This window comes from Neomonachus schauinslandi, chromosome 15 (assembly GCF_002201575.2).
Source record: "Neomonachus schauinslandi chromosome 15, ASM220157v2, whole genome shotgun sequence".
Taxonomy (NCBI): domain Eukaryota; kingdom Metazoa; phylum Chordata; class Mammalia; order Carnivora; family Phocidae; genus Neomonachus; species Neomonachus schauinslandi.
The window spans coordinates 34,694,297-34,715,432 of record NC_058417.1 but is presented as its reverse complement, the minus strand read 5'-3'; the positions used below and the strand labels follow the sequence as shown (position 1 = coordinate 34,715,432).

The 21,136-nt window shown below is 54.6% G+C and overlaps 1 protein-coding gene across 2 annotated transcripts; it reads left to right on the top strand.

Moving 5' to 3' along the window:
• Positions 1-1,140: 1,140 nt before the first annotated feature.
• On the top strand, positions 1,141-20,196 carry LOC110592990 (MYCBP associated protein). 2 transcript variants are annotated; one of them, XM_021704210.2, is made up of 19 exons: positions 1,141-1,426; positions 7,248-7,375; positions 7,988-8,147; positions 8,281-8,384; positions 9,249-9,432; positions 9,662-9,777; positions 10,308-10,458; positions 11,312-11,427; positions 11,515-11,630; positions 12,042-12,150; positions 13,392-13,581; positions 14,061-14,248; positions 15,212-15,358; positions 16,039-16,452; positions 16,825-16,946; positions 17,581-17,696; positions 18,111-18,250; positions 18,431-18,601; positions 20,059-20,196. In XM_021704210.2, exons 1-19 carry the CDS (start codon positions 1,351-1,353, stop codon positions 20,158-20,160), a joined length of 2,850 nt encoding a protein of 949 aa, XP_021559885.1. In that variant the 5' UTR covers positions 1,141-1,350; the 3' UTR covers positions 20,161-20,196. The 2 variants fall into 2 exon arrangements, with proteins under 2 accessions (XP_021559885.1, XP_044777556.1); XM_044921621.1 differs by having other exon boundaries at positions 1,270-1,426; positions 7,988-8,207; positions 18,428-18,601.
• The last annotated feature ends 940 nt before the right edge of the window (positions 20,197-21,136 follow it).

Genomic DNA, 21,136 nt, shown 5'->3' with positions numbered 1-21,136 from the left:
GAGGCCCAGTAATGAGGAAAACACAGGGAGCCCGGAGACTAACCAAGCATCCTCCCTACTTCCTCCCCTGTCTAGGGTAGACTGCAGCAAAGCTCGGACCTGGCCCAGAGGACAGGGCGAAAAGAGTCCTGGCCTTGGATTTGGGAGAACCAGGTTCAAATTGTACTTCTTGCTAAGTCAGGTGATTTTATATCCCCTTCTTCTGTAGACCTCAGTTTTTTCATCTGTAAAATGGGTATAGAGTGCATCTCCCCAACCCTAGCATCATTTTGAGAACTGACTGGGAAGATTCTACAGCTTCCGGAGGGCCCTGTAGGGAGTAGTTTAAATGCATACTCTCAGTTAATCCTTACAGTGGCCTGTGTGAGAGGCATTATGACCATTTTATAAGTGAGAAAAGTGTGGCTCAGAGAGGTCAAGGGGCTGGTCCAAGAACACACAGCTAGCAAGTAGGAAGTCTGGCTCTAAACCCCCTTTATTACTCCACACAGTTTGAGTGACTACTATGTGCTAAACTTGGGTTAGGGTGGGGACAAGTGACAGGTCTGCCATGTTCTTATGGAGTTTACATTCTCACAACGAACTCGACAACGGGCAGCCCCCTCAACAAACAGGGTAACTCGAGAATGCATTAGGGCTCTAGGAAAAAAATAAACTGGGTGCAATTATAAAGTTGAGACCACAGAGGAGCTACTTTAAATTCAGGGGTCAAGGGCAGCATCTCCAAGGGCTGAAACCAGCAGTATGAGAAGGGCCCAAGTCGGGTAAAAGCCTGATGTATTTGGGAAGTGACGGAAGGCCTGTGGCGAGCGCGGGCGGTGGGGGAGGACACAGGTGGCCGGAGGGGACAGGCAGGGGCCACCAGGTCACTGAAACCCACGGGAAGCCACGCAGGGGGTTTCGGCATGGCGTGAAAGGAACGATCGGGCCGCGGCTGTCTGAAGGCGCAGACCGAAGGCCAGAGCCGGAGCCGCCGGGACCCGGTCCTCCCGCCCACCTCTCCCGAGCTGGGGGGCCTCGCCCCGCCCCCGCTGGCCGCTGACGTCACGGCGCTCGCCGGCGCCCCCTGTGACGTCACGCCCCCGGCCGAGCGCTGTGCTCGGGATCCGCGCGCCGGAGGAGCGGCTCGCGGCGGGCGCGTGGGCGTGGCCGGATGAAAAAGATGGCTGCCAAGCAGTCTCCGCCCAAGTTAATCGGTGGGTGCGCGCCCCCGCGCGGGACGCTGGTTGCTATGGACGCGTTGGCGGCCGCTGGCGGGAGGGCACGCGCGCGGGGTCTGCGGGGTGCCGCACAGCCTCTTTATCCCAGGTCCCCGCGGCGCAGGGCCACGCTCACAGCCCGGGCGACACCATGAAGTCTCTAAAGAAGGAGTCCCGCCTCAGAATACCTGCAAACAAATTCTTGGAGGCCGCAGAAGTCATTAAAGGTTGGCGCTGGCTCCTTGGGAACTCAGGAGAAGCCGACAGGGGCTGGGGTTCTTGGATGGGACACACGACACGGGGCCTGGAGGACGGGGGTGACTCCAGGATGGAGGTAAAGATCGAATGGGGTACGGAACAAGGCGTACCTCATACCTTAGGGATGATGTACAAGGCAGCGACCCCCGAAAGGGAGAGGGTCCGGTGCACTGGGCCTTGGGGATGGGGACATAGGAAGACTGACAGAGGCCTCAGGGATCAACTGCTGGGGAGATGGCCTTGGGCAGGAAGGCACAGGAGACTTCTACCTCGAACCATAGCGTAGGGTGAGACTCTGAAGGCAAGCGCCCTCCACTGGGTGGGTTGCAGAAGGGTTGGGAAAGAGTTTCAGAAGGGTCAGGACCGGAGCCCTTGGGAAAAGAAATTCAGGAAAGAATGCAAGAAACATGTTGAGGTGGTGGAACCAACACCTCGGGGGGATCCTGTGAGGGTGTCCACCTAAGAGGCCTGCTGGAAAACCCCAGGAGTAAGGCCTAACTTGGCCAGTTCTGTTTCCCACCACGTATATCCTTTCCGGATGGATGACACCTGTCCCACTTGTTTAACCTGGAGCCCGTTGCAGACATGACTACTTCCTGGCCACCTCAGCTACCCTCTGATTGCAGGTGGCAGAGTCCCAGGGTGTCGGACTGCAGACTGACCCCCATGGACATGTTCCCATTTGCAGCTCACCCCCTGTCTCCATTTTTTGCTGTTTCCATTTGTTGAGGGCCTGCTGTGTGTGGGCACCATGCTGGGCAGCAACGGTGTCAGTATTCACTGTGTCACCCCAGCCCACAAGAAACAGAGTCTAGTGAACTACCAGAAGGGGAACCAGACAAATATCAATGCTGTGATACAGGGGTCCCTAAGTGGTTAAGGGGGCTCAGAGCACCTGACCCAGGTCTTAGATGCTAGAATCTGGGGGGAAGGTTTTCTGAAGTAGGTGACATCTGTGGTTGGCCTTCTTCCTCCCCTCCCTCTCCCCCCCCCCCCCCCCCCAAAAGGCAGTTTACTTCTCCAGGTCTAGGGAGCAGGGAGCGGCATGAGCTGAAGCATGGAACTAGGACATTGGTGGCCAGGGCAGAGGTGGTGGGTGTGGAGGAGAGGGAGGGAGCCAGGTAGGGCTGCACAGGTAGGCAGGGGCCAGACCAAGCAAGGACTTTACTTGCTATGTCAGAAAGTCTGGGCATGCTCTTGCAGGCCCTGGGGAGACCCAAAGCCAGCCTCAGAGCAGTGGTGAAAGCTCAGTGTGAGGAGGGGGACAGGTCTGCTGGGGCCCCTGGGAGGCCTGCTTAGTTAGTATGGCTGGCTTTAATCCCTTTTCATAGTATAAAAGTCCTCTTTAGGCTGGGTTGAGAGACTGTTTCATGATATAATTTTTTTAAGATTTATTTTTATTTGAGAGAGAGAGAGACTGAGCATGAGCCGGTGGGGGGAGGGGCTGAGGAAGAGGGAGAAGCAGACTCCCTGCTGAGCAGGGAGCCCACCGAGGACATGGGGCTCGATGCCAGGATCCACCCAGGCACCCCTCATGATATAATTCTTAACAGTCGAGAGAGAGAAAAATAGCTGGGCCCTTTTCCCAAGGGCAGTCAAGGGCTTTCCTAGCTATTGCCTCCTGCACACCTAGTTTCTGGATCTTATCAAATTTGAACTTTCTGCTGTAAACAACTCAAGGAAAGATTTATCACTACATATTTATTTTTAAGAAGGGGAAATGTAGTTTGTTAAATAGCCATTTGAGTTGAGAACACGCACTAGGGTGAGGAGGGAAAAAAAAAACAGTGTTTAGCAGGCAAGATGCCTTTCCCCCCCCTTTTCTTCCCACTGATATCTCAGGGGATGTCAGTAATGTAGTAGCACAATACTTTTATCCTCCCCCCCCCCCGATATAATACAGCTTATCAACAAATATAATCTCATGCTATGTTTTTCCAGGGTCTCTGAATTACAAGCAAAAAGGCAAGCAAATATTGTGACTCTAAATCTGTTTAGGGATGTGAGCCCTTTTTGACTTCCAGGTTTCTCCCTGATTTTGTTAAGAAACCGGGAAGACTCCCAGCAGTCCCAGATGCCCCTCCCTGATAAGTAAAGCTCAGCCCTGGTAGGGACAGCCTCTCCCTTGGTTCCCCCATGCAATCCTGAAGTCAGAATTTCCCAAAGACCTTGATCAACACTGAAAAAAGATAACGTTAGATAACACAAGAAACAGAAAACTCGAGGCCAGGTTTCTTCTCCCTCCAAGGCTTCCCCCTCTTCCCCCACCCCTACCCCATCTGAGCACCTTGCTTCCAGCTGCCTGACCTAGCTCCAGCTGAAATATCACCCCACTGCCCCGTGCAAGGGGGCTGGTCTCTGACCCCCTCACGACTGCCAGGATCAAGGGAGAAATGCCAGCTATGGGGCTTACCAGAAGCCCCACTCAACTTGGGTTTCCAGACCAAACAACAGGAAATAGCTGAGCCTCCATAGGTTTAGAGTAGTGAGACATATCTCGGACCCTGCTGAGTTCTCCCACAGGTCCTCAAATGACCCCCCCCTCCACAATAGTCCTTCTTCCCTGCTCTTCCCAACAAGCTTCTCCATACCACCACCCTCCCCCGCCCAGCCCCCAGTCCACCTGGCTTACCCTCATTGGATGAATCACTCTGAAATGCTGCTTTTACCAATGCACTCTCCTGGACCAAACTTCCTTCCTGCTAGCAAGAAGACAGATGCTTCAGCCTTACTTTACCAAGCTGTCATGCCCTGATTTTTCTATCATCCCCAATAGCACCCCCACCTCCCCAACAAGCCTCCTGTGTCACCATGCCCACATATGCCATGCTCTGCCCTGCCTCCACCTTTGCTCTGTGACCTCACCTGAAACACCTCTGTTTGCTGCTCTGCCTGTCCGAAGGCTTCTGGTCCTTCAGGGCCTCACTCAGCCTCTGACCCCTGCACCTGCTCTTCTGAACCTTTCTTTACAGCCCTAGCCTGTATGATCCACATCCATTTGTTCCTTCTTTGGTGTGTAACCAAACACATTGTCTGTGCCATTAACCCAGGCCCTTATGTGATGCTGGTGTGTGTCAGGGTCTGCTGCAGTTTTCAGCTCCTCAGGGTACTTGGTAAATATTCTCTAGGGTGAGTTGAAGTTTAAAATGTATATATCATTTTTCTAAAGATGTCCTCTTAACTAGAGCACACTCCTCCCTCACTGTATGCTATATCAGAGCTTTGAACTGCATTCAAGATAACCTCAGAAAAACCTCAGAGCAGAGTTTCACGATTTTGGAAACCTTTAGCAATGTTGAAGGTTTATAAATTTACACATGGTAATTACACACCCACCAGTAAAAAGCACACATCTGGAGATGTGTAATCCCTTGGAGAGCAGTAGACCCAGCCGAGGTGACAGATGGAGAAAGCAAATGTCCTGGAAAATAGAAATAATTCCAAAGTATTTATTTATGTAAAGTCTATTTATTTATTTATTTAATCAATCAATCAATCCCTACATCCAGTGTGGGGCTTGAACTCATGATCCTGAGATCAAGAGTCACATGTTCCTCCAACTGAGCCAGCCAGGCGCCCAAAATTCCAACATGTGTATAAAAGCAGGCCTTCAGCTGCTACCAGTTCTCTCTTGACCACCAATGTTGGCAACTTTGTGTTGAAGGGAGAGAGGAAGTGGAAATGAAAACCTAAGGCCATACCCCCACGTATGGCACCAGGTGGGACCAGAACTCGGGGTCAAGCCAGTCGGCCCTATTGGCGTGCGCGCCGTGTGGTTTAACTGACAGATACTCCTGGGTCTGCTGACCCCACTGCTGAGGAGAGGACTCTGACCGATAGGCTGCATTTGGAGTTATGTTGGCATGATTGTGGCTTGGGTTTTTTGGCCACCATGTGGGCATTTCCTAAAAACATTTGATTTGGGTCATCAAAACCGCTGCTTTGATGTTTTAGTGATATGGCCCCTTACAAATTAGAGCACTGGGAGTAGCAGTGGACAAAGCCAAGTTTTGTTGTGGTTTTTTTTTTAAAGAAAGCATTTAATGTTTTCTTATTTTTTTTTTATTTTATTTATTCATTTGAGACACAGATACAGAGAGAGAGAGAGCATGAGCAGGGAGAGAGGGAGAGGGAGAAGCAGGCTCCCCACTGAACCAGGAGCCCGATGTGGGGCTCGATCCCAGGACCCTGGGATCATGACCTGAGCTGAAGGCAGACGCTTAACCATCTGAGCCACCCAGGCGCCCCGCCAAGTTTTGTTTTAAAGTCCCTGAAGGCAGGACTTGGGCTTTCTTTTGATGATTCTGTCAGGCCTTACGTCCAATCATTCTAAACCAGGGGGCAACAGACAGGAGGACCCTAGGCAGAGCGACAAGATGCATTTGAAACCGTAAACCCACGTCTGTGGGAGGAAGTCAGGGAGGGTGTCCTCACTGGGGAGTGACTCGCTCTGTCCACGAGTTCTCAGTGCTGTGCTCCGGACGGCTCGTGTGAGAAACAGGCTCAGATCTCTCCACTTTCCTCCAGTGCCATGAGCCGCTTTTGTCAAACCCTTCATTCCCCCAGAAGACTCCTAAAGAGTCCCCCCCCCCCCCCACTCCGTCTTGCATGCCCTAATCCATTCCTTGCCGTGTTGTGACCCTCAGGGTAAAGACCGAAGTCCTTTACACAGCTCACTAAGCTCTTGGCCAGGTGGTGCCTACTTCCCTCCCTAAGCACTGCTCCCTACCCCCCACCTTGCTGCACTCCAGCTATTTAAAAAATGTGCTTAGAGTTCCAGATGCCCATTCTGTTCTGTTGCCTCTAGGCCTCTTCGTGCGCTTCCCTTTGGCATGCCTGTTCCCCAGTGTGTTTCCCGTGTCTAAGTTCCGTCATCTTCAGCTCATAGTTTAAACATCACCTCCTCAGGAAGCCCTCCCTGACTGCCCTGCACACGGGGCTGGGGCCCCCCTGAATGCCCCCATAGTGACCCTAGTTCAGTGACCCTGTTTGACAATCTAGTCTCCCAGGCTTGTGCTCTTGGAAGTCTGAGACTCTGCCTTATATGCCCAGAGCCTAGCACAGTGCCTGGCTAGATGCTTAAACAGTATTTATTACATGAAAGAATGTGAAATAAATGCTCAGGGGTGAATGCTCTGCTTCCCCCAGAGCATCCGCATTTTAGCCAACGACCTAAGAAACCTGAAGTCTTCCCCTAGAACAATGCATCAATGCCAGCAATGGGGAAGGCTGAGAAATCATCTAGTCCAGTTGTCCCAAACTCCTATGCATCAGAACCACCTAGGGGGTTTTAAAAAAATACAGTTTCCCTGGCCCTGGCCCCACAAAGTAGCCAGGAAGCTGTATCAGTAAAACTCTTCAGAAGACCCTCAGGCAGACATCTGACTAATATTTGGGAGCCATTGCTTTAGTCCAGCTTTCTCTTTTTACAAGAAGGAAGACGGAGACCAGGAGAGGGTAGGTGATATGCCCAAGGTTGTATAGCTTGTAAGTAGCCGAGCCTGGAATGGACTATCTTCTGATCTCAATGCCAGCTCCAAAAGTTCCAGTCACTGTAGCAGGCCAAGGGGGACAGGTAGGGGGACCTTCAAGAGAGAACTCCAGGCCATCTTGGCAGCCTCTGCTGTCTGTCCGGGTGTTGAGCTCTGCCTTCTACCATGCAATCTAATGTAGATAGATATTAGCTATTATATATTAGAATATATTATATACCTATATTACAATATATACTGTATATTAGAAATATATATATATATATTTCAGCACTTGTATCTTTCTGCTTCTCTTTAGAAAAGAAGCGGGCAAAGGTAGCTGAACAGCCTACACCCCCCATTCAGGAAGAACCTGAGCCTGTTAGCAATATCCTACAAGGGGATGACATTCTTGCCTTAGCCATTAAGAAGGAAGACCTGAAGAAGGTAAGGATAAAGTCCAGGGATCCCTTACTGCAGGATGAGCATTTCCGGGTCAGTCTGTGTGGTCTAGAACATCAGCCATGTCCACTGTCTCTTCACCACCTCCCTACTCAGAGGGAGGGTCTAATTCCACGGAAAAATTGGACATGGATTCTTTGCACTTCTGCATCTAAAGGAATTTACTATGTTGTTTGTTTTAACATTGCTGAGAGTCCTATAGAACCACAGGGAAATGAGATGTTGAGGTGTCTTGCTTCTCATGGAGGCAAGTGCCCGTCATCCCCATTTCGCAGAAGGGAAAATGAACCCGAGAAGCACGTTACAGATGTGGATACAGCTGCTAAACCCTAACCCCATGCTTTACCTGGAAGAGTCAGCCACTTCTCCCCTGCACTGTCTGGAGGATCTAAATGTTACTTTTTTCCGCCCGGATGTTGCTGAGCCTTATGTCTGTGGCATATAGGCATTTCCTCGACAGAGCATATGGACAGAGCTGGAGCAACATATTTTTCAGCCTTCAGGAGTCCAACCAAGAATTGGGACAGAGGGGATGGGTGGCGTTTTTTCCTCCTCCTGATCTCAAGTGCAATTCTCCTCTGTTTTGTTTTGTTTTAGCAACACATTCCTCGCTTTATTGAGACACAAGATAGACCTGCCATCACCCAGAAATTTATCATCCGTAAACTCAGACCCAAGGATCCAAAGAGGAAGGTCTGCCGCTTAGTAGCACATCCTGCTACTCCAGATGCAGCCACGAAGCCCCTGGACTACTCTGGTATGGCCCCGCCTTGGCCCGGGCCTCTGAGTTCATGGGCCGGCCTCCAGAGGGAGCTGGGTCACCCTCAGAAAGTAACCCCCTCGAAACGTTGACATGAGCTAGTCCTTCCCCTCCGCTCCCCCGCACCCAGGCCCAGGTGACAGCTTCCATGACCGTGACCAGATCCTGCCTCACCACATCTTGGGGAGTCTCCAGGACTTTAAGAGAATTGCAGTCGCTCAAGGGAACACCCAGGTTGGTTTGTACAGAGTTGCTGGGGCGGGGAGGGGAGTTGGGGAGGAGAAGTCACTGAAGCCATTCGGGTCTTAGCCACCTGGAGGAGTCAAGCAGGACTGGGGGACTGAGGTTACAGAGACAGTGCCAGTCTCTGGGCCCTGGAATCTGAAGTGCTCGTGACCCTCCCCCGAAAGAGTAAAGCCACTTAAACTAGCTTCAGCTGAAGTCAGCAATTCACTATAAGGATACAGAGGCACCTCAAGGAACCCCAAAGCCAGAGGGTGTCTGACTCCAGACTGGACCCAGAGAAGCCGCAGGGCTCGGGGCTCCCGCTCCCCCACTGCCCTCCACTCCTCTGTGCACCAGCTTCATTATGCCTTCTCCAGTGCCTGGCCTGCTCTCCTCTTTGGTGCACACGGGGAAGGACGGTGGCTTCCCGCAGCTCCTGGGGCCGCGTGTCTGTCTGTCTGTCTGTCTGACTTTCCCGGTGTGCAGTGCTTTGCTCGCTCTCCGCTCCTTTGCTTCCCTGGCTCCAGGCAGAACATCTCTGACGGGTCTGGTCCTAAGAGGCCTGGGGTCATATAAAAATGACCCTGTCGCCCTGCAGGTGAAGGTGTCAATTAGCATCAGTTGTGAGGGGGACAGAGAGACTGAGAATGGCTGACCACCGTCTCAGAGCAAAGATTCCCATCTGAAAGAGAGGGCCCTGACGGGGGCTTCCAAGGCTCCCTGGTTCCGTCACTTGCTAAGTTAGGGTCCAGAAGAGGAGGGACTCTGAGCAGAGGGGGAGGACAGCAGGGGGTGAGGCCTGGAGAAGTCTCTGCTCAGCCCTGGCTCCGCGTCTGCTCACTGTCCTCCGCATGCTCTCCCTATACGTTTCAGCTGGCTGAGCTGATACACACCCCGCCAGGTCTGGTGACCCTCATCTCTGCTAAAGAAGAGCCAAAGCAGAAAGACCCAAAAGAAGAGAAGGCACATCCCTGGGCCCCACCTCCTCAGCACAACTTTCTCAAAAACTGGCAGCGCCACATCGCCTTGTGGAAGAAGCAGCAGGAAGCCCTCAGTGGTGAGCAAAGGGGACAGGGTTCCCGCTGGGCCTTGGCCACAACCGAGGCTCCACTGCTGTTTTTTTCTGTCCCTCCACCTCGCCGAACATGTGCCATCCACTCCCAAGTGCTTCTTGCTCTTAGTGGGTCCTGAAATCAGCCCAGCCATGGGGCTGATCAGTGCGAAGTGCTAGGGCCCCTGTTCTGACTTGAGGGAGGGTCCGTGTTCTTGGTTCTCGCACTCTCTAGAACGCCTGAAGAAGCCAGTGAGCGAGCTGCTGATGCACACTGGGGAGACCTACAGACACATCCAAGAGGAGCGGGAGCTCATTGACCGAACACTTTCAACACAGCATGATGGGAAGGTAAGGACGGAGTTCCCAAGTGCTCTGTGAGGAGCGGGTCTGGGCCCAGGGATGGCTGCCTCAGGTTGCACAGTTGGGAACAAAAGAATCTGCTCATTGCAAGGCATTGTTAAGCCCTCAAGGCCGTCACTAAATCCTATCATTGGTCCTTACCGGGCATTCCGGCCGCCTGGCTAGCTAGGTTATGCAACCCGCGGTGGTCAGTGGTAGTCCGTTTCAGGGGAAAGATATCACCGGTACCGGGTTATTAGAATAGTCTCAGTGTTCTAAAAGCCGAGGCTCCAGCTTTCAGGTGACCCGGGGCACCATCCTGTGCTGTGGTTTGTCAGTGCAGTGCCGTCCGTCTGGGGCTACAGCAGGGCATCCAAAAAACAAAGTGGATGTTCTATCCTGCTCTCAGGGCAGCAGCGAATCCCCGCCAGGGAAAGCATCTGAAGTCTGTGGCACTCTTGTCCTCCCGGGCCCCCCACCTCCACCAGCCTCTCTCCAAAGAGCCCACGTGATCTGACTCCCATGTCCTTCCTTGCCAGAGCTGTGAAGAGACCAGTGGGTTCTGGAGTCGCCTGGAATACCTGGGAGATGAATTGACGGGTCTGGTAATGACCAAGACAAAAGCTCAGCGTGGCCTCCTGGAACCGATCACTTATGTCAGGAAGCCCCAGTGCATCCAGGCGGAGATGGGTGAGGAGTGGGCCGGAAACGCTGGCTGGCCTAGGAGGGGGGACAGCGTGGCTCTGGAGTGAGAACGGCCTGGCATGGAGGCCCATAACCGCCGGAGGTCCAGCCCCCCCTGCAGTAAGACAGCGAAAGGAGGGGGAGGGGGGCGAGTGGGAGCGGGGGCTGTGGGGCTGCTCTGTCCACACGGCCGCCATGGCTCGTGGTCATCGAGCACCCGGAATGTGGCTAGCGTGGACTCAGGTGTGCTGTAAGTGTGAACTACACACTGGGTTTTGAAGATTGTACTAAAAAATATACTTTATTAATCATTTTTACATTGATTACATGTTGAAATGATACTATTTTTTATCTGTTGGGTTAAACTATATTACTAAAGTGAATTTCACCTGTTTCTTTTCACCTTTTCCAATGTGGCATCTAGGGAATTTTAAATGATGTCCGTAGCTTGCATTTGTGGTTTGCGTGCTATTTCTGTGCTGGGTTCAGGCCCCGGCTGTGTTGGGTTTGCGAACTCCAGCGAGTTACTTAAGCTCTCTGGTCCTCAGTTTCCCCATCTGTAACGTACTGTGGGACGTGAGAGTGTTAAATGAGACAGGGTGTGTAGTGAGAGGTTGCAATTGTGATTATAATCCAAAGGTTTGCAGGGTTGCAAGCTGATCTTGCAAGAGTCCTACATAGGGCTGCTGAGGCGGGAGGTACAGGGCGGGAGGACCGGAGTCCAGCCGCACAGGGAAGCTGTATTCTCCCCTTTCCCAGAAGTGGTGCTGGGGTGGGTGCTCACAGAGCCCTGGAGAGTGGGTGGGGAGAGGCCACTGCAGACGACTGTGCTGAGGGCCCCTGGACCCTACTGCTCCAGGACTGCTGGCCCAGAAGGAGGCTCCGTACCGCTACACCTGGGATCGGAGTCTGTTTCTGATCTACCGACGCACGGAGCTGCGGAAGGTCATGGCAGAGCTGGATTTTAGCCAGCAGGTCAGTATGCCTCTGTGCCAGGTCCAAAGCCCCTCGAGATGTGCCTGTCTTCAGTCAGCTAATCTTCCCTTTCTCGGTCTCTCTGAGGATATTGATGGCCTGGAGGTGGTGGGCAGAGGGCAGCCTTTCACGACTGTTAAGGTGGAAGACTATTCAGTATTTGGTAGGAGCCAGGAAAGCTCCTCTGAAGACATGGTGCCCTTGTGAGTCGGCCTGGGCCCTAGGGAGAGAGGTTGGAAAGAGTGGCTTCCCCCGGCACCCACAGTATGAAGGGCAGACTCCCCCCTCTGAAATCTAGGTGCCTCCATCCCAGCCTCTCTCTGGGCCCCTTCCAACACCTGCGCCAGCTCCCTTCCAGCAACCAGCCCCTAATGGGGATTTCCTGGCCATTCCTTTGCTGGTAAGTGCCGTGCGTGAAGAGTCTCTGTGAGTCCAAGAAGTGCCCACCTGTAGGAACAGAGCAGGACGAAGTGAAGCCCAAGTGGAGCTGAGGGTACTTCATCAGAGGGCAGAGGCAGGCACCTCTCCAGACTTCCTGGCAGCCATTTCCCTGGGCTCTGTGGGGCAAGACTGTGGTAGCTTCGGGGAAAATAAGTCGTTGGTTTTTCTTACAGAGACTTGGCCAGTTACCCTGATGTGGTCCCCATGCCTATTCTTGGCCCTTCTCTGCTGTTCTGTGGGAAGCCAGCTTGCTGGATCAGAGGCAGTAACCCACAGGACAAGGTAAAACTGCTTCCACCCTCACCCACCTGCTGGAAGGGCCTCCCTCCGGTGCAGTCCCAGGGTGACTGTGGCAGTCACAAGGAGCCTGGACAGTCACCTATTTGCATTTTTATCTGGTCATGCATTCAGCATGTCTGAAAATGGTAACAGCAGTGCTAACTTGCGCCAGAATAAAATCACAAGGCTGAAAAGAGACTGTCACAAGCCACCCAGTTTGTACCTAGCCCACAAGCATGTAAATAAGCAAACCTTCTCAAACAGGTATGGCTTCAAGAAAGTTCTAAAATATTCTTCAGGGGGCGCCTGGGTGGCTCATTCGGGGTTAAGTGTCTGACTCTTGATTTCAGTTCAGGTCATGATCTCAGGGTCATGAGATTGAGCCCCATGTCGGCCTCCATGCTGGGCGTGAAACCTGCTTAAGATTCTCTCTCTCCTGGGCACCTGGGTGGCTCAGTTGGTTAAGTGTCTGCCTTTGGCTCAGGTCATGATCCCAGGGTCCTAGGATGGAGCCCCACATTGGGGTCCCTGCACAGTGGGGCTTCTTCCTCTCCCTCTGCCCCTCCCCCCTGCCATGCTCTCTCTCTCTCTCTCTCTCCCCCCTTTTTCTCTCAAATAAATAAAGTCTTTAAAAACAAAAAAAACTAGGGGCGCCTGGGTGGCTCAGTCATTAGGCATCTGCCTTTGGCTCAGGTCACGATCCCAGGGTCCTGGGATTGAGCCTCGCATCGGGCTCCCTGCTCGGCCAGGAGCCTGCTTCTCCCTCTCCCACTCCCCCTGCTTCTGTTCCCTCTCTAGCTGTCTCTCTCTCTCTCTGTCAAATAAATAAATAAAATCTTTAAAAATAAATAAGTGAATAAAAATTAAAAAAAAAACTAAAAAAAGATTCTCTCTCTCCTTCTTCCTCTGCCCCTCCCCCGAACCCCCCTCAGCCCACCCCTGCTTGCGTGCATGCCCAGCTCTCTTTCTCTTAAAAAAAAAAAAAAAAAAAAAGACTTCAGATCTAAGGAGCAGAACCGTTCATCAGATACAAAATCTGTTTTCTCTCCCCTTCTTGCTGGGGATGGCAGAGATGGCCACTATCGGGGTACCATGATAGCACTCAGAGCACCCAGGCCCTGGAAGATGGGGACACGGGACTTTCGGTGCCAAACCCAGAAAAGTCCCTGGCAAACCAGGACGAATTGGTCACCGTAGGCCAGAGCCTTCCTCAAAGATGTTTCTCATACCTCCTCCTTCCCTAGAAGCACGTTGGAATTGCTGTCCGCTTGACCTTTGAAACTCTAGAAGGGGAGAAGACATCTTCGGAACTGACCACGGTCAATAACGGCACAGTGGCCATTTGGTACGCCTGGCGGCGGCGCTCCCAGCTGGACTCCTTCCAAGGCCTGAAGAGAAACAGGATGCAGCGGTTTTATTTCAACAATCGGGAAGGTACCTGGCTGCCCCGCTCCCCGCCTCCCGTCCTCGGTCTGTGAGGAGCCACAGTTTGGCTGATGCTCCTGTAAGGTTGAGCCACTCTCCCCTGCCTCCTTTCTTCTGTGAACTGTGTCCTCTCCCAACTGTTCATGTCAGCTGGGGGAACAGTCAAACTCTTGAGAACACCAAGAGGTGAGTCACCAGAGAGCAGAAATTTTCTCGGGGTTCAGTTACCTCTGTGTTCAGGCCTGAGGCTAGGATGACCGCCCCCCATCCCTGTTTGCCTGTGACTTCCCCAGTTTTTGCATGGAAAGTCGAAAGTCCCATGTCCCAGGAGATCCCTCAGTTCTGGGCAAAGTGGGATGGTCCGTCACCCTGCCTGGGGCTCAGGTAACTGTACATGCCTAGGCTTAGGGCTCAGTGAACTGTGTACGTGCAGGCTTGGGCCCAGCTAGCTCCTGTGTGGTGAAAACTCCTGTCTCGGTCCCTCTCAGGTGTGATTCTGCCTGGAGAAACGAAAACCTTTACCTTCTTCTTCAAATCTTTGCATGCTGGCATCTTCAGGGAATATTGGGAGTTTGGAACTCACCCCACCCTATTAGGAGGGGCTCCCCTGCAGGTCAATCTCTACGCAGTCTCCCTGACCCAGGACATTTTTAGGGAAGAAAGGAAGTTACTGAAGGTAAGCGACCCAGGACCTTGGCGCCATGGACAGCAGATAGGTTTCCCTGGACTTCTTCCTGGCGCTGCCTACGGGGATCCTGCTTCTCCCAGCCCCAGAGGGGAGTGTTTCACGGGCAGGCAGCTGTTTTTGCTCAACACACACTCCCGAGGGCTTTGTGATGTAAAAGGTGGGTGGGCACGGAGAGGAGGAATAGCTTGGAGGCCCCCAGAACTACTAGAAGTACCGTTTGTTCACTGTTGTCTGACTCTATCCCGTGGGGTCCGATTTAACTGGCAAGCCTTCAAAACCAGAGAGAAAAACCTAACTAGTGGGGCTGACACCCAGAGAGAGAGTGAGGTGGGCACTGGGCCCCGTGTCGTTGTCAGTTCCGGAGCTGACCAGCTGGGGCGGTGCTTCCAGGCGCTCTGGAGAAAGCCGCCTCTTTCTGCTGTGGCCCCCAGAAACGAGCCAACTCCGTTAGCTGGGGCTCAGCCCGCCGTGAGCACGGGTCATGTGGACAAGTGCCACGTCTGCTTTACTTGCTGACGGTAGGACCTACCTCTCACATGAGACGCCCCTCCACTCTTCTGTGACACCCAACGGTGTGGCCAAGCCACATCCACAACAGGGCCCAAACCGTGTGGTCCTTGCTCCTTGCCCTTCTTCCTAACCTGGGGGAAGTGCTGACTGTGTGACCTTCTGGCCCCACGAGGGAGCAACATCTCTGGAACTGGCTTCCCCACTACATCCTTTCAGTCTCTTTTAGAGAACAAGGATATTTGGGGTTACCCAGCAGTCTGAGTCTGAGAACAGGAGTGTGTGTGTGTGTGTGTGAGAGAGAGAGACAGATGACAGACAGACGGTGGCAGGAGCTCAACCCCTAGGAAGGCACAAAGTCCTGAGGGCTCTGGCTTCCCTCGAGGATGCAGCATGGGTTTCGAAAGGCTGAGCCGCCATCTTGTCCCATCTTCCTTTCCCCAGCTCAAGCTGGCTGCCCACGAAGCAGTCACCATCGTGGAGAGCGTGCTGCAGGAGCTGCTGAGTGGGATCCTGACCCTGGAGCGTGTACAGTCCCCTGTGGACGCCTATCTCACTGAGGAGGACTTGTTCCACCATAGGAATCCTCGGGTACAGGCCAGCGCCGTCCCCTGCGCCCTCACATGCGCCTGGGCCCGCTCTGAGCATCCTCCATGAGTAACTCACTTTCTCCTCACAGCAGCCCGCTGACCGGGGGGACTATTTATATCCTTGCTTTACAGTGAGGAAACTGAGGCCCAGGGCGGTTAAGTAATTTGCCCAAGATAACTTAGCAAGTAAGTGGACGCTTGGTCAGAATAGAGCTTCACAAACTCCTTCATTCAAACCCCATCTTATGGGGCGCTTGGGTGGCTCAGTCGTTAGGCGTCTGCCTTCGGCTCAGGTCATGGTCCCAGGGTCCTGGGATCGAGTCCCGCATCGGGCTCACTGCTCGGCGGGAAGCCTGCTTCTCCCTCTCCCACTCCCCTTGCTTGTGTTCCCTCTCTCGCTGTGTATCTGTCAAATAAATAAATAAAATCTTTAAAAAAACAAACAAAAAAACCCCCATCTTACGTGGAAATGCAATGCAAAAAAAGCTCTAAGCTGGAGATACTCAGGAGGCAGGGGAAGTGAGGAGCTGCTCTGGCCGCAGTGGCTCCTGCTGGCTTCTTCCCTGTAGCCTCCATCTTGCTCTTGAGGGAGTGGGGGAACCAGAGCAGGCTCGCTGGGACTCTGGGGACCCCTCCCCCCCCCACCTCCCCGCCACGTGACTTCTCTTGCCTTTGCTGCAGCTGCATTACCAGCACCAAGTGGTGCAAAGCCTGCACGGCCTGTGGCGCCAGTTCTTGAACGTGCCCCCCAAGGCCGAGGAGGCCAGGCCCGGCAAGGATGAGCACCCCAGCCCCGGAGCCCGGGCTGCCGCGCCCCGGCCAGCCTCCTTGGAGAAGCCCTCTGTGAGCAGGGAGCCTTCAGCACACTTTAAGAGCCCAGTCCCAGAATCCCAACCGACCCGGCAGGAGAATGAGGCCCGAGATGCTTTTGGGCCCCAGAAGCCGGGAGTGGGGGCCCGGGCTTCTCATCGGAAGAGCATTATGGAGGAGATCCTGGTGGAGGAGAGCCCAGACCTGGGGAACACCAAGAGCCCCTGGGAGCTACATGGCCTTCCCCCCACCGAGTGGAATCTCTGCTTGGAGGATTTCAGAAAGGTGCTCCCCTGACTCGGCAGGGGTGGGCAGGATGGCAGTCCGGGGGTAGGTGCCAGGGCACTGAGGGAGGGCCCCGGCAGTCCCCCTGGCCCCCACGGGCAAAGAAACTCTTCTGAGGACCCAGAGGAAGCAGTCTCTTGGGTCATCTCTTTGTCTCGGGTGCCTAGGCCACCATGGTGCAGTGGGGGGGGGGGGGCCCTCTCTGACCCAGGCACACCTTGGAGAAGGGGTTCTCTGGGGGAGGTCCGCGCTCCATGGCTGCATCTGCTCCTGGCCATCTGTCCTCACCGCACCAGGCCCGTCACTAGAGGACACAGGGACCCTTGGTGTCCTGGGCGGGACGGTTGCCCATGGTACCTACAACCCTGCCAGGCAGTGATGACACTCCCTGAGGAGAACCAGAGGGAGGACGCCCTCATCAGGCTCAACAAAGCAGCCCTGGAGCTGTGCCAGGAGCAGAGGCCCCTGCAGTCCAACTTCCTGCACCAGACATGGTAAGTGTCCCTCTCCCCCTCCCCCTGCAGGGCGGGCCCCGCCTCCCCACTGTGGTTCTGGGCACGCAGTCCTAGGACTCCCCTTGAGCCCAGAAAGGTGCCGCAGACACTCCCCGCTCTGGCACCTGCCACAGCAGCCCCCCTAGCCGCCTGCCCCTCTCCGGAGCAGGTAGAACAGAGCGAGCGCCCCGTCTCTCTCCCACCCTCTCGCCCGCTTCCTTCTCAGTGAGCAGAGGACTGGGCCGAGGACGAGCCGGAGGGCAAAGAGGAGGGGGGCAGAGTGAGGCCATGGAAAGCCTCACTTCTCCTGTGGAACTTGCTGGGCGCCTTAGCTGGGGCCCTCAGGAAATCTCACGCAAGGTCCCCCGTGCCCTTCGGGCCAGACCCAAGTCTAGCCAGGGTCTCAAGCTGGAGCATAGACTGACCTAACCGTCGTCCCCGGCCACTCTTCCCCAGCTGCCGCCTGAGGGAAGCCAGATCCCTATCTGAGCGCGGGCACAGGTGCTGGTGAGGCTGCCAGCCCCCTCCGTGGTAGCCCCGGGCACCCCTGTCTTAGAAGGGAAGGACCCATGCCTCCGCACGGTCAAGGGCAGATGAGGGGTGATGGCTTTCTCCAGTAGGCTTTGCTCTCTAGTTTGCAGCTGTGGCGGGATATGATCGATGGCCTGGTGAGCCATTCCCTGTGGCTGAGGGCTCTGCTGGGCCTGCCCGAGAAGGAGACCATCTATTTGGACATTCCAGAAGAGCAAGGTCAGACTGCAGCCCCGCCCCGCGGAGCCTCCCCACCCCTCCCACGCCTCGGCCATGGGCACCCTTCTGGTGGGACCTCCATCAGGTTGATCCATGGAGTAGGCCCCGTCACCCTCCCGTCTACTGCCAGGATTTGGGACCTAGAAGCGACCTGAGTGACCACCTTCATTCAGTCCCCTGGTTTTACAGGTGGAGTCCCAGAGAGGTTGAACAACTTGCCCATGCCATAGATGGGGCCGTGGTGGGGCTGGGACTGGAACCAGGCCTCCCGCCCCTGCCCTGCAGGTCACGCACCTGAACTGGGGGCTCTGCTCCTGTCTGGGAGCATGAAGGGCTCAGGACCCTTGGCTTTTCCGACCCTCCCTGTGGGGCCTGGGAGGCCAGGTCACACTGTCTTCCACTCACCTCCCTTAGATCGAAAGTCTCCTCTTGGCACGGAAGTGAAAGTAACCACCACGAAATTTGGGAAGGAGGACCGGAAAGGAGTAGCCCAGGAAAAGAAGCAGCTGGGAATCAAAGAGGACAGAAAAGCAGCCAAGTTGCTAGGGAAAGAGGCATGCCGGGACATAGAGGGTGGGCCTTGGGGGGGCAGGGGAGGCATCGGAAGGGCTGCGGCAGGTGGGCGCTTGCTCTAGCATGACGCCCTGGCTCTCCCAGTGAGCTGCTCTTGAGAAAGCCATGGACCTCCCCTGGGAGTTCCTGAAGGCTGTGTGTGTCTCCGTCTCTCCAAGCAGGACCGTTCAAACAGCAAGAAGCACAAGGCAAAGGATGACAAGAAACCAATGAAATCTTCAAGTCGGGACGGGCTTTCCTTGGAAGAACCTGCCCCTGAGGGCACAACCACTTCTCAGGAGCCCACAGATCCCCTGGTCATGGAGAAGTACACCAAGAGACTGCACACGGAGGTGAGGGCACGAGCCCTGCGCCCAGCCCTGCCCTTTCTCACACCTGCTCTTCGGGCCTTCCTCCCCTCCCTCATCCATCCCGTTTATTCCACAAACAGTCAACACCTAGTGTGTCCGTGCTGGAAGATGGAAGCAGAGCTGCCCTTGTGAAGGGCATCCCGGTGTGCGAGACAGACCTCGTGCATAAGCAACACGCCCTGTACGTTAGGTGGCAAGCACTCTGGGAGAGAGAGAGATAACCCAGGGCCAGGGGGTGGGGAAGGCCAGGGTGTGGCGGGGGAGCCTCCCTGAGAAGGTGACATCTAACAGACTCGAAGGGAGGTGAGGGGTGGCCCTGTGGCCATCGAGAAGAGTGCCCTAGGCAGAGGGGGCAGCTAACGTAGGGGAGGGAGGGGGCCGGGAGGACAGAGGACAGAGAGGCCACTGAGAGGGAACAAGTCACAGGTCAGGTGGGGCTCTGCAGGCCATTGTGTGGACTTGGGGTTTTCCTGAGTGAAATGAGAAGTCCACGAGGGTTTGAATGGAGGAGTGACACAGTCTGACTTGGAAGATCACTCTGGCTGCAGTTAGGAAAACACACTAGAGGAACAGAGCAGACGCCCCTCCCTTTCTGCTGCTCCCACTTCCTCTCTGCGTGAGGTGCACCTCGGTAGAGGTGTCCCTTGGGGGAACAGCGCGTCATAGAGTGAATTTCCAGCAAGCGTAAGGGTTGTGACGCACTGGAGAGACTTGATGCTGGTATATTCTTAAGCAGCAAGTCCTTAGAGATTCGCCCAGGTATTGTGTTCTGTTCATTGTTATTGTTTCGGAGGAGAGGTCCACAAAGCCACCCTCGATTGTCACTGTGTCTAATGGCGGTGCTTTGTCGGCCTCCAATGTGGACGGCTAGATGGGATTGCGTCATGTACATTGGGGTAACGCTCTGGACTGAGTTTGAACAGAAGCTCCATTTGCTGCTGGTGACATCATGGCGATTTCTGAAGGTTGATGGGGTTTAGAAAGGAATCCGAGGGCTCTCTGCAATGAAGAATCAGCTTGCCAAGGCTCATGTGGCCCAGTCCCACGGGAGGGCACGGTCCTGGAGACATTTCAGTCTGAGGATCTGTGATCTTACCAGAAGTAAAGCTGGCCTCTGGGTGGCGGGGGTGGAGCTGGACCACCCCCGGGGGTAAATGGGCGCCATTCCCTGGAATTACCCCTTTAACCACTCCAGGCTCTTGGGCCCCCATATGTCCCAAGGGCCTGGTGCAGGATTGCTTCCCCCAGACGGTTTGAAAAATAAAACTGTCTGCAAAAACAAAAGTTCTACAGAATCTCCGCAGGTTTGGTTTTACCCCTGCTGCCGCTCTCCCGTCCTGGTGTAGACCTGTCCACCCTCATTGCATGCTGGGTGCTCTCTTGTGGAGGTGCCTTCCACAGAGCAACCCTCTGCCTGTGATTTCACCCCATTCTTCCAGGTCTACGGGCTGCTGGACACCCTAATGACTGACCTGATGGTCCTGGCTGACGAGCTCAGACCTGTAAAGGATGTCGAGGAGACTTTGCGTCTTTGCACCTGACTCATGTGCCCCAGGGTCTTCTGGGAAACTGGTTCACAAACAAATCAATAAAGAACTTTTGGGTTCCCACCACTTCCTTTAGGCCTTCATGTCTTGAATGTCGGATCTTGATGAGGGCAGCTCACGGCCAGGGTCTCCCGTGTCCCACCTGCCTCAGATTCCCCTCCTCTTAGTTCCTGGAGCCATCCAACAGGAGGAAGGAGAAACACACCTGGAAGGTGATGTGTGGCATGATGAGCAGAAGAGCAGGTTGCTACCAGGACAAGGAATGAATCAGGTGACAGGACAGACAGCATCACCCCTTGAAATCCCTGCCTCTGACCTTCCTTGGCCCACACTTTTGGGGTCACGCTTCCTGGAACCAGGTCTTCCCCAAGTGTCATCACCCAGCATGACCCAAGTGTGAGACCAGGAGAACTGGACCACATGGGGCCTGGCTCCCCGAGATCCTCCCAGTTCCACTCGGCCAAGGGCCCAGTCCCAGTCCCTGGGGATCATGCTTACTGCACTGTCAGACCCTAGAGGCCAGATCCCCGTGTCCTCAGCAGCCTGTCTCATCCCCTCCTGTCAGGCCAGGTGGCCCCCTTGAGCCACTTTTTGCCTTAAAAACAGCCTCTGGACATTACGTTCGCCCCCTTGCTCAGAGAAATGGGAAGTGGACAAGAGGTGGCTCCTGGAAAGGAAAGTCGGCTGTCAGCTCGACTCAGCACCTGAATGGCTTTCTGGCCAAAATCATCATTCAGGGCCGGGCCTCCTGTGCTGAGTGGGCTCCAGGCTGCCAGAGTTTGAAGAGCAACTTGGCTAAGGCTGGCCTCACTGCCTTATGTGCTGGTGGAGCAGAGGTGGGGGCGGGAGATGGGGAGGTGGCCGAGGCCTCCCACCTGCTTGGTTTTGCATTTGGTGCTTCTGATAAAAGCCTCATGGGCCTCAGCATCCTCCAGGTGAGAGTGGGAGGAGTTTTGGAGAGAGCGGGTCA

What these genes read in the sequence shown, in the direction of transcription:
- LOC110592990 (XM_044921621.1), top strand. Translation starts at nt 1,351, where the DNA reads ATGAAGTCTCTAAAGAAGGAGTCCCGCCTCAGAATACCTGCAAACAAA. An exon ending in TCCACCATAGGAATCCTCGG is followed by an intron (nt 15,359 to 16,038) that starts GTACAGGCCAGC and finishes CCTTTGCTGCAG; the next exon opens with CTGCATTACCAGCACCAAGT. An exon ending in CCAAGTTGCTAGGGAAAGAG is followed by an intron (nt 18,251 to 18,427) that starts GCATGCCGGGAC and finishes CGTCTCTCCAAG; the next exon opens with CAGGACCGTTCAAACAGCAA.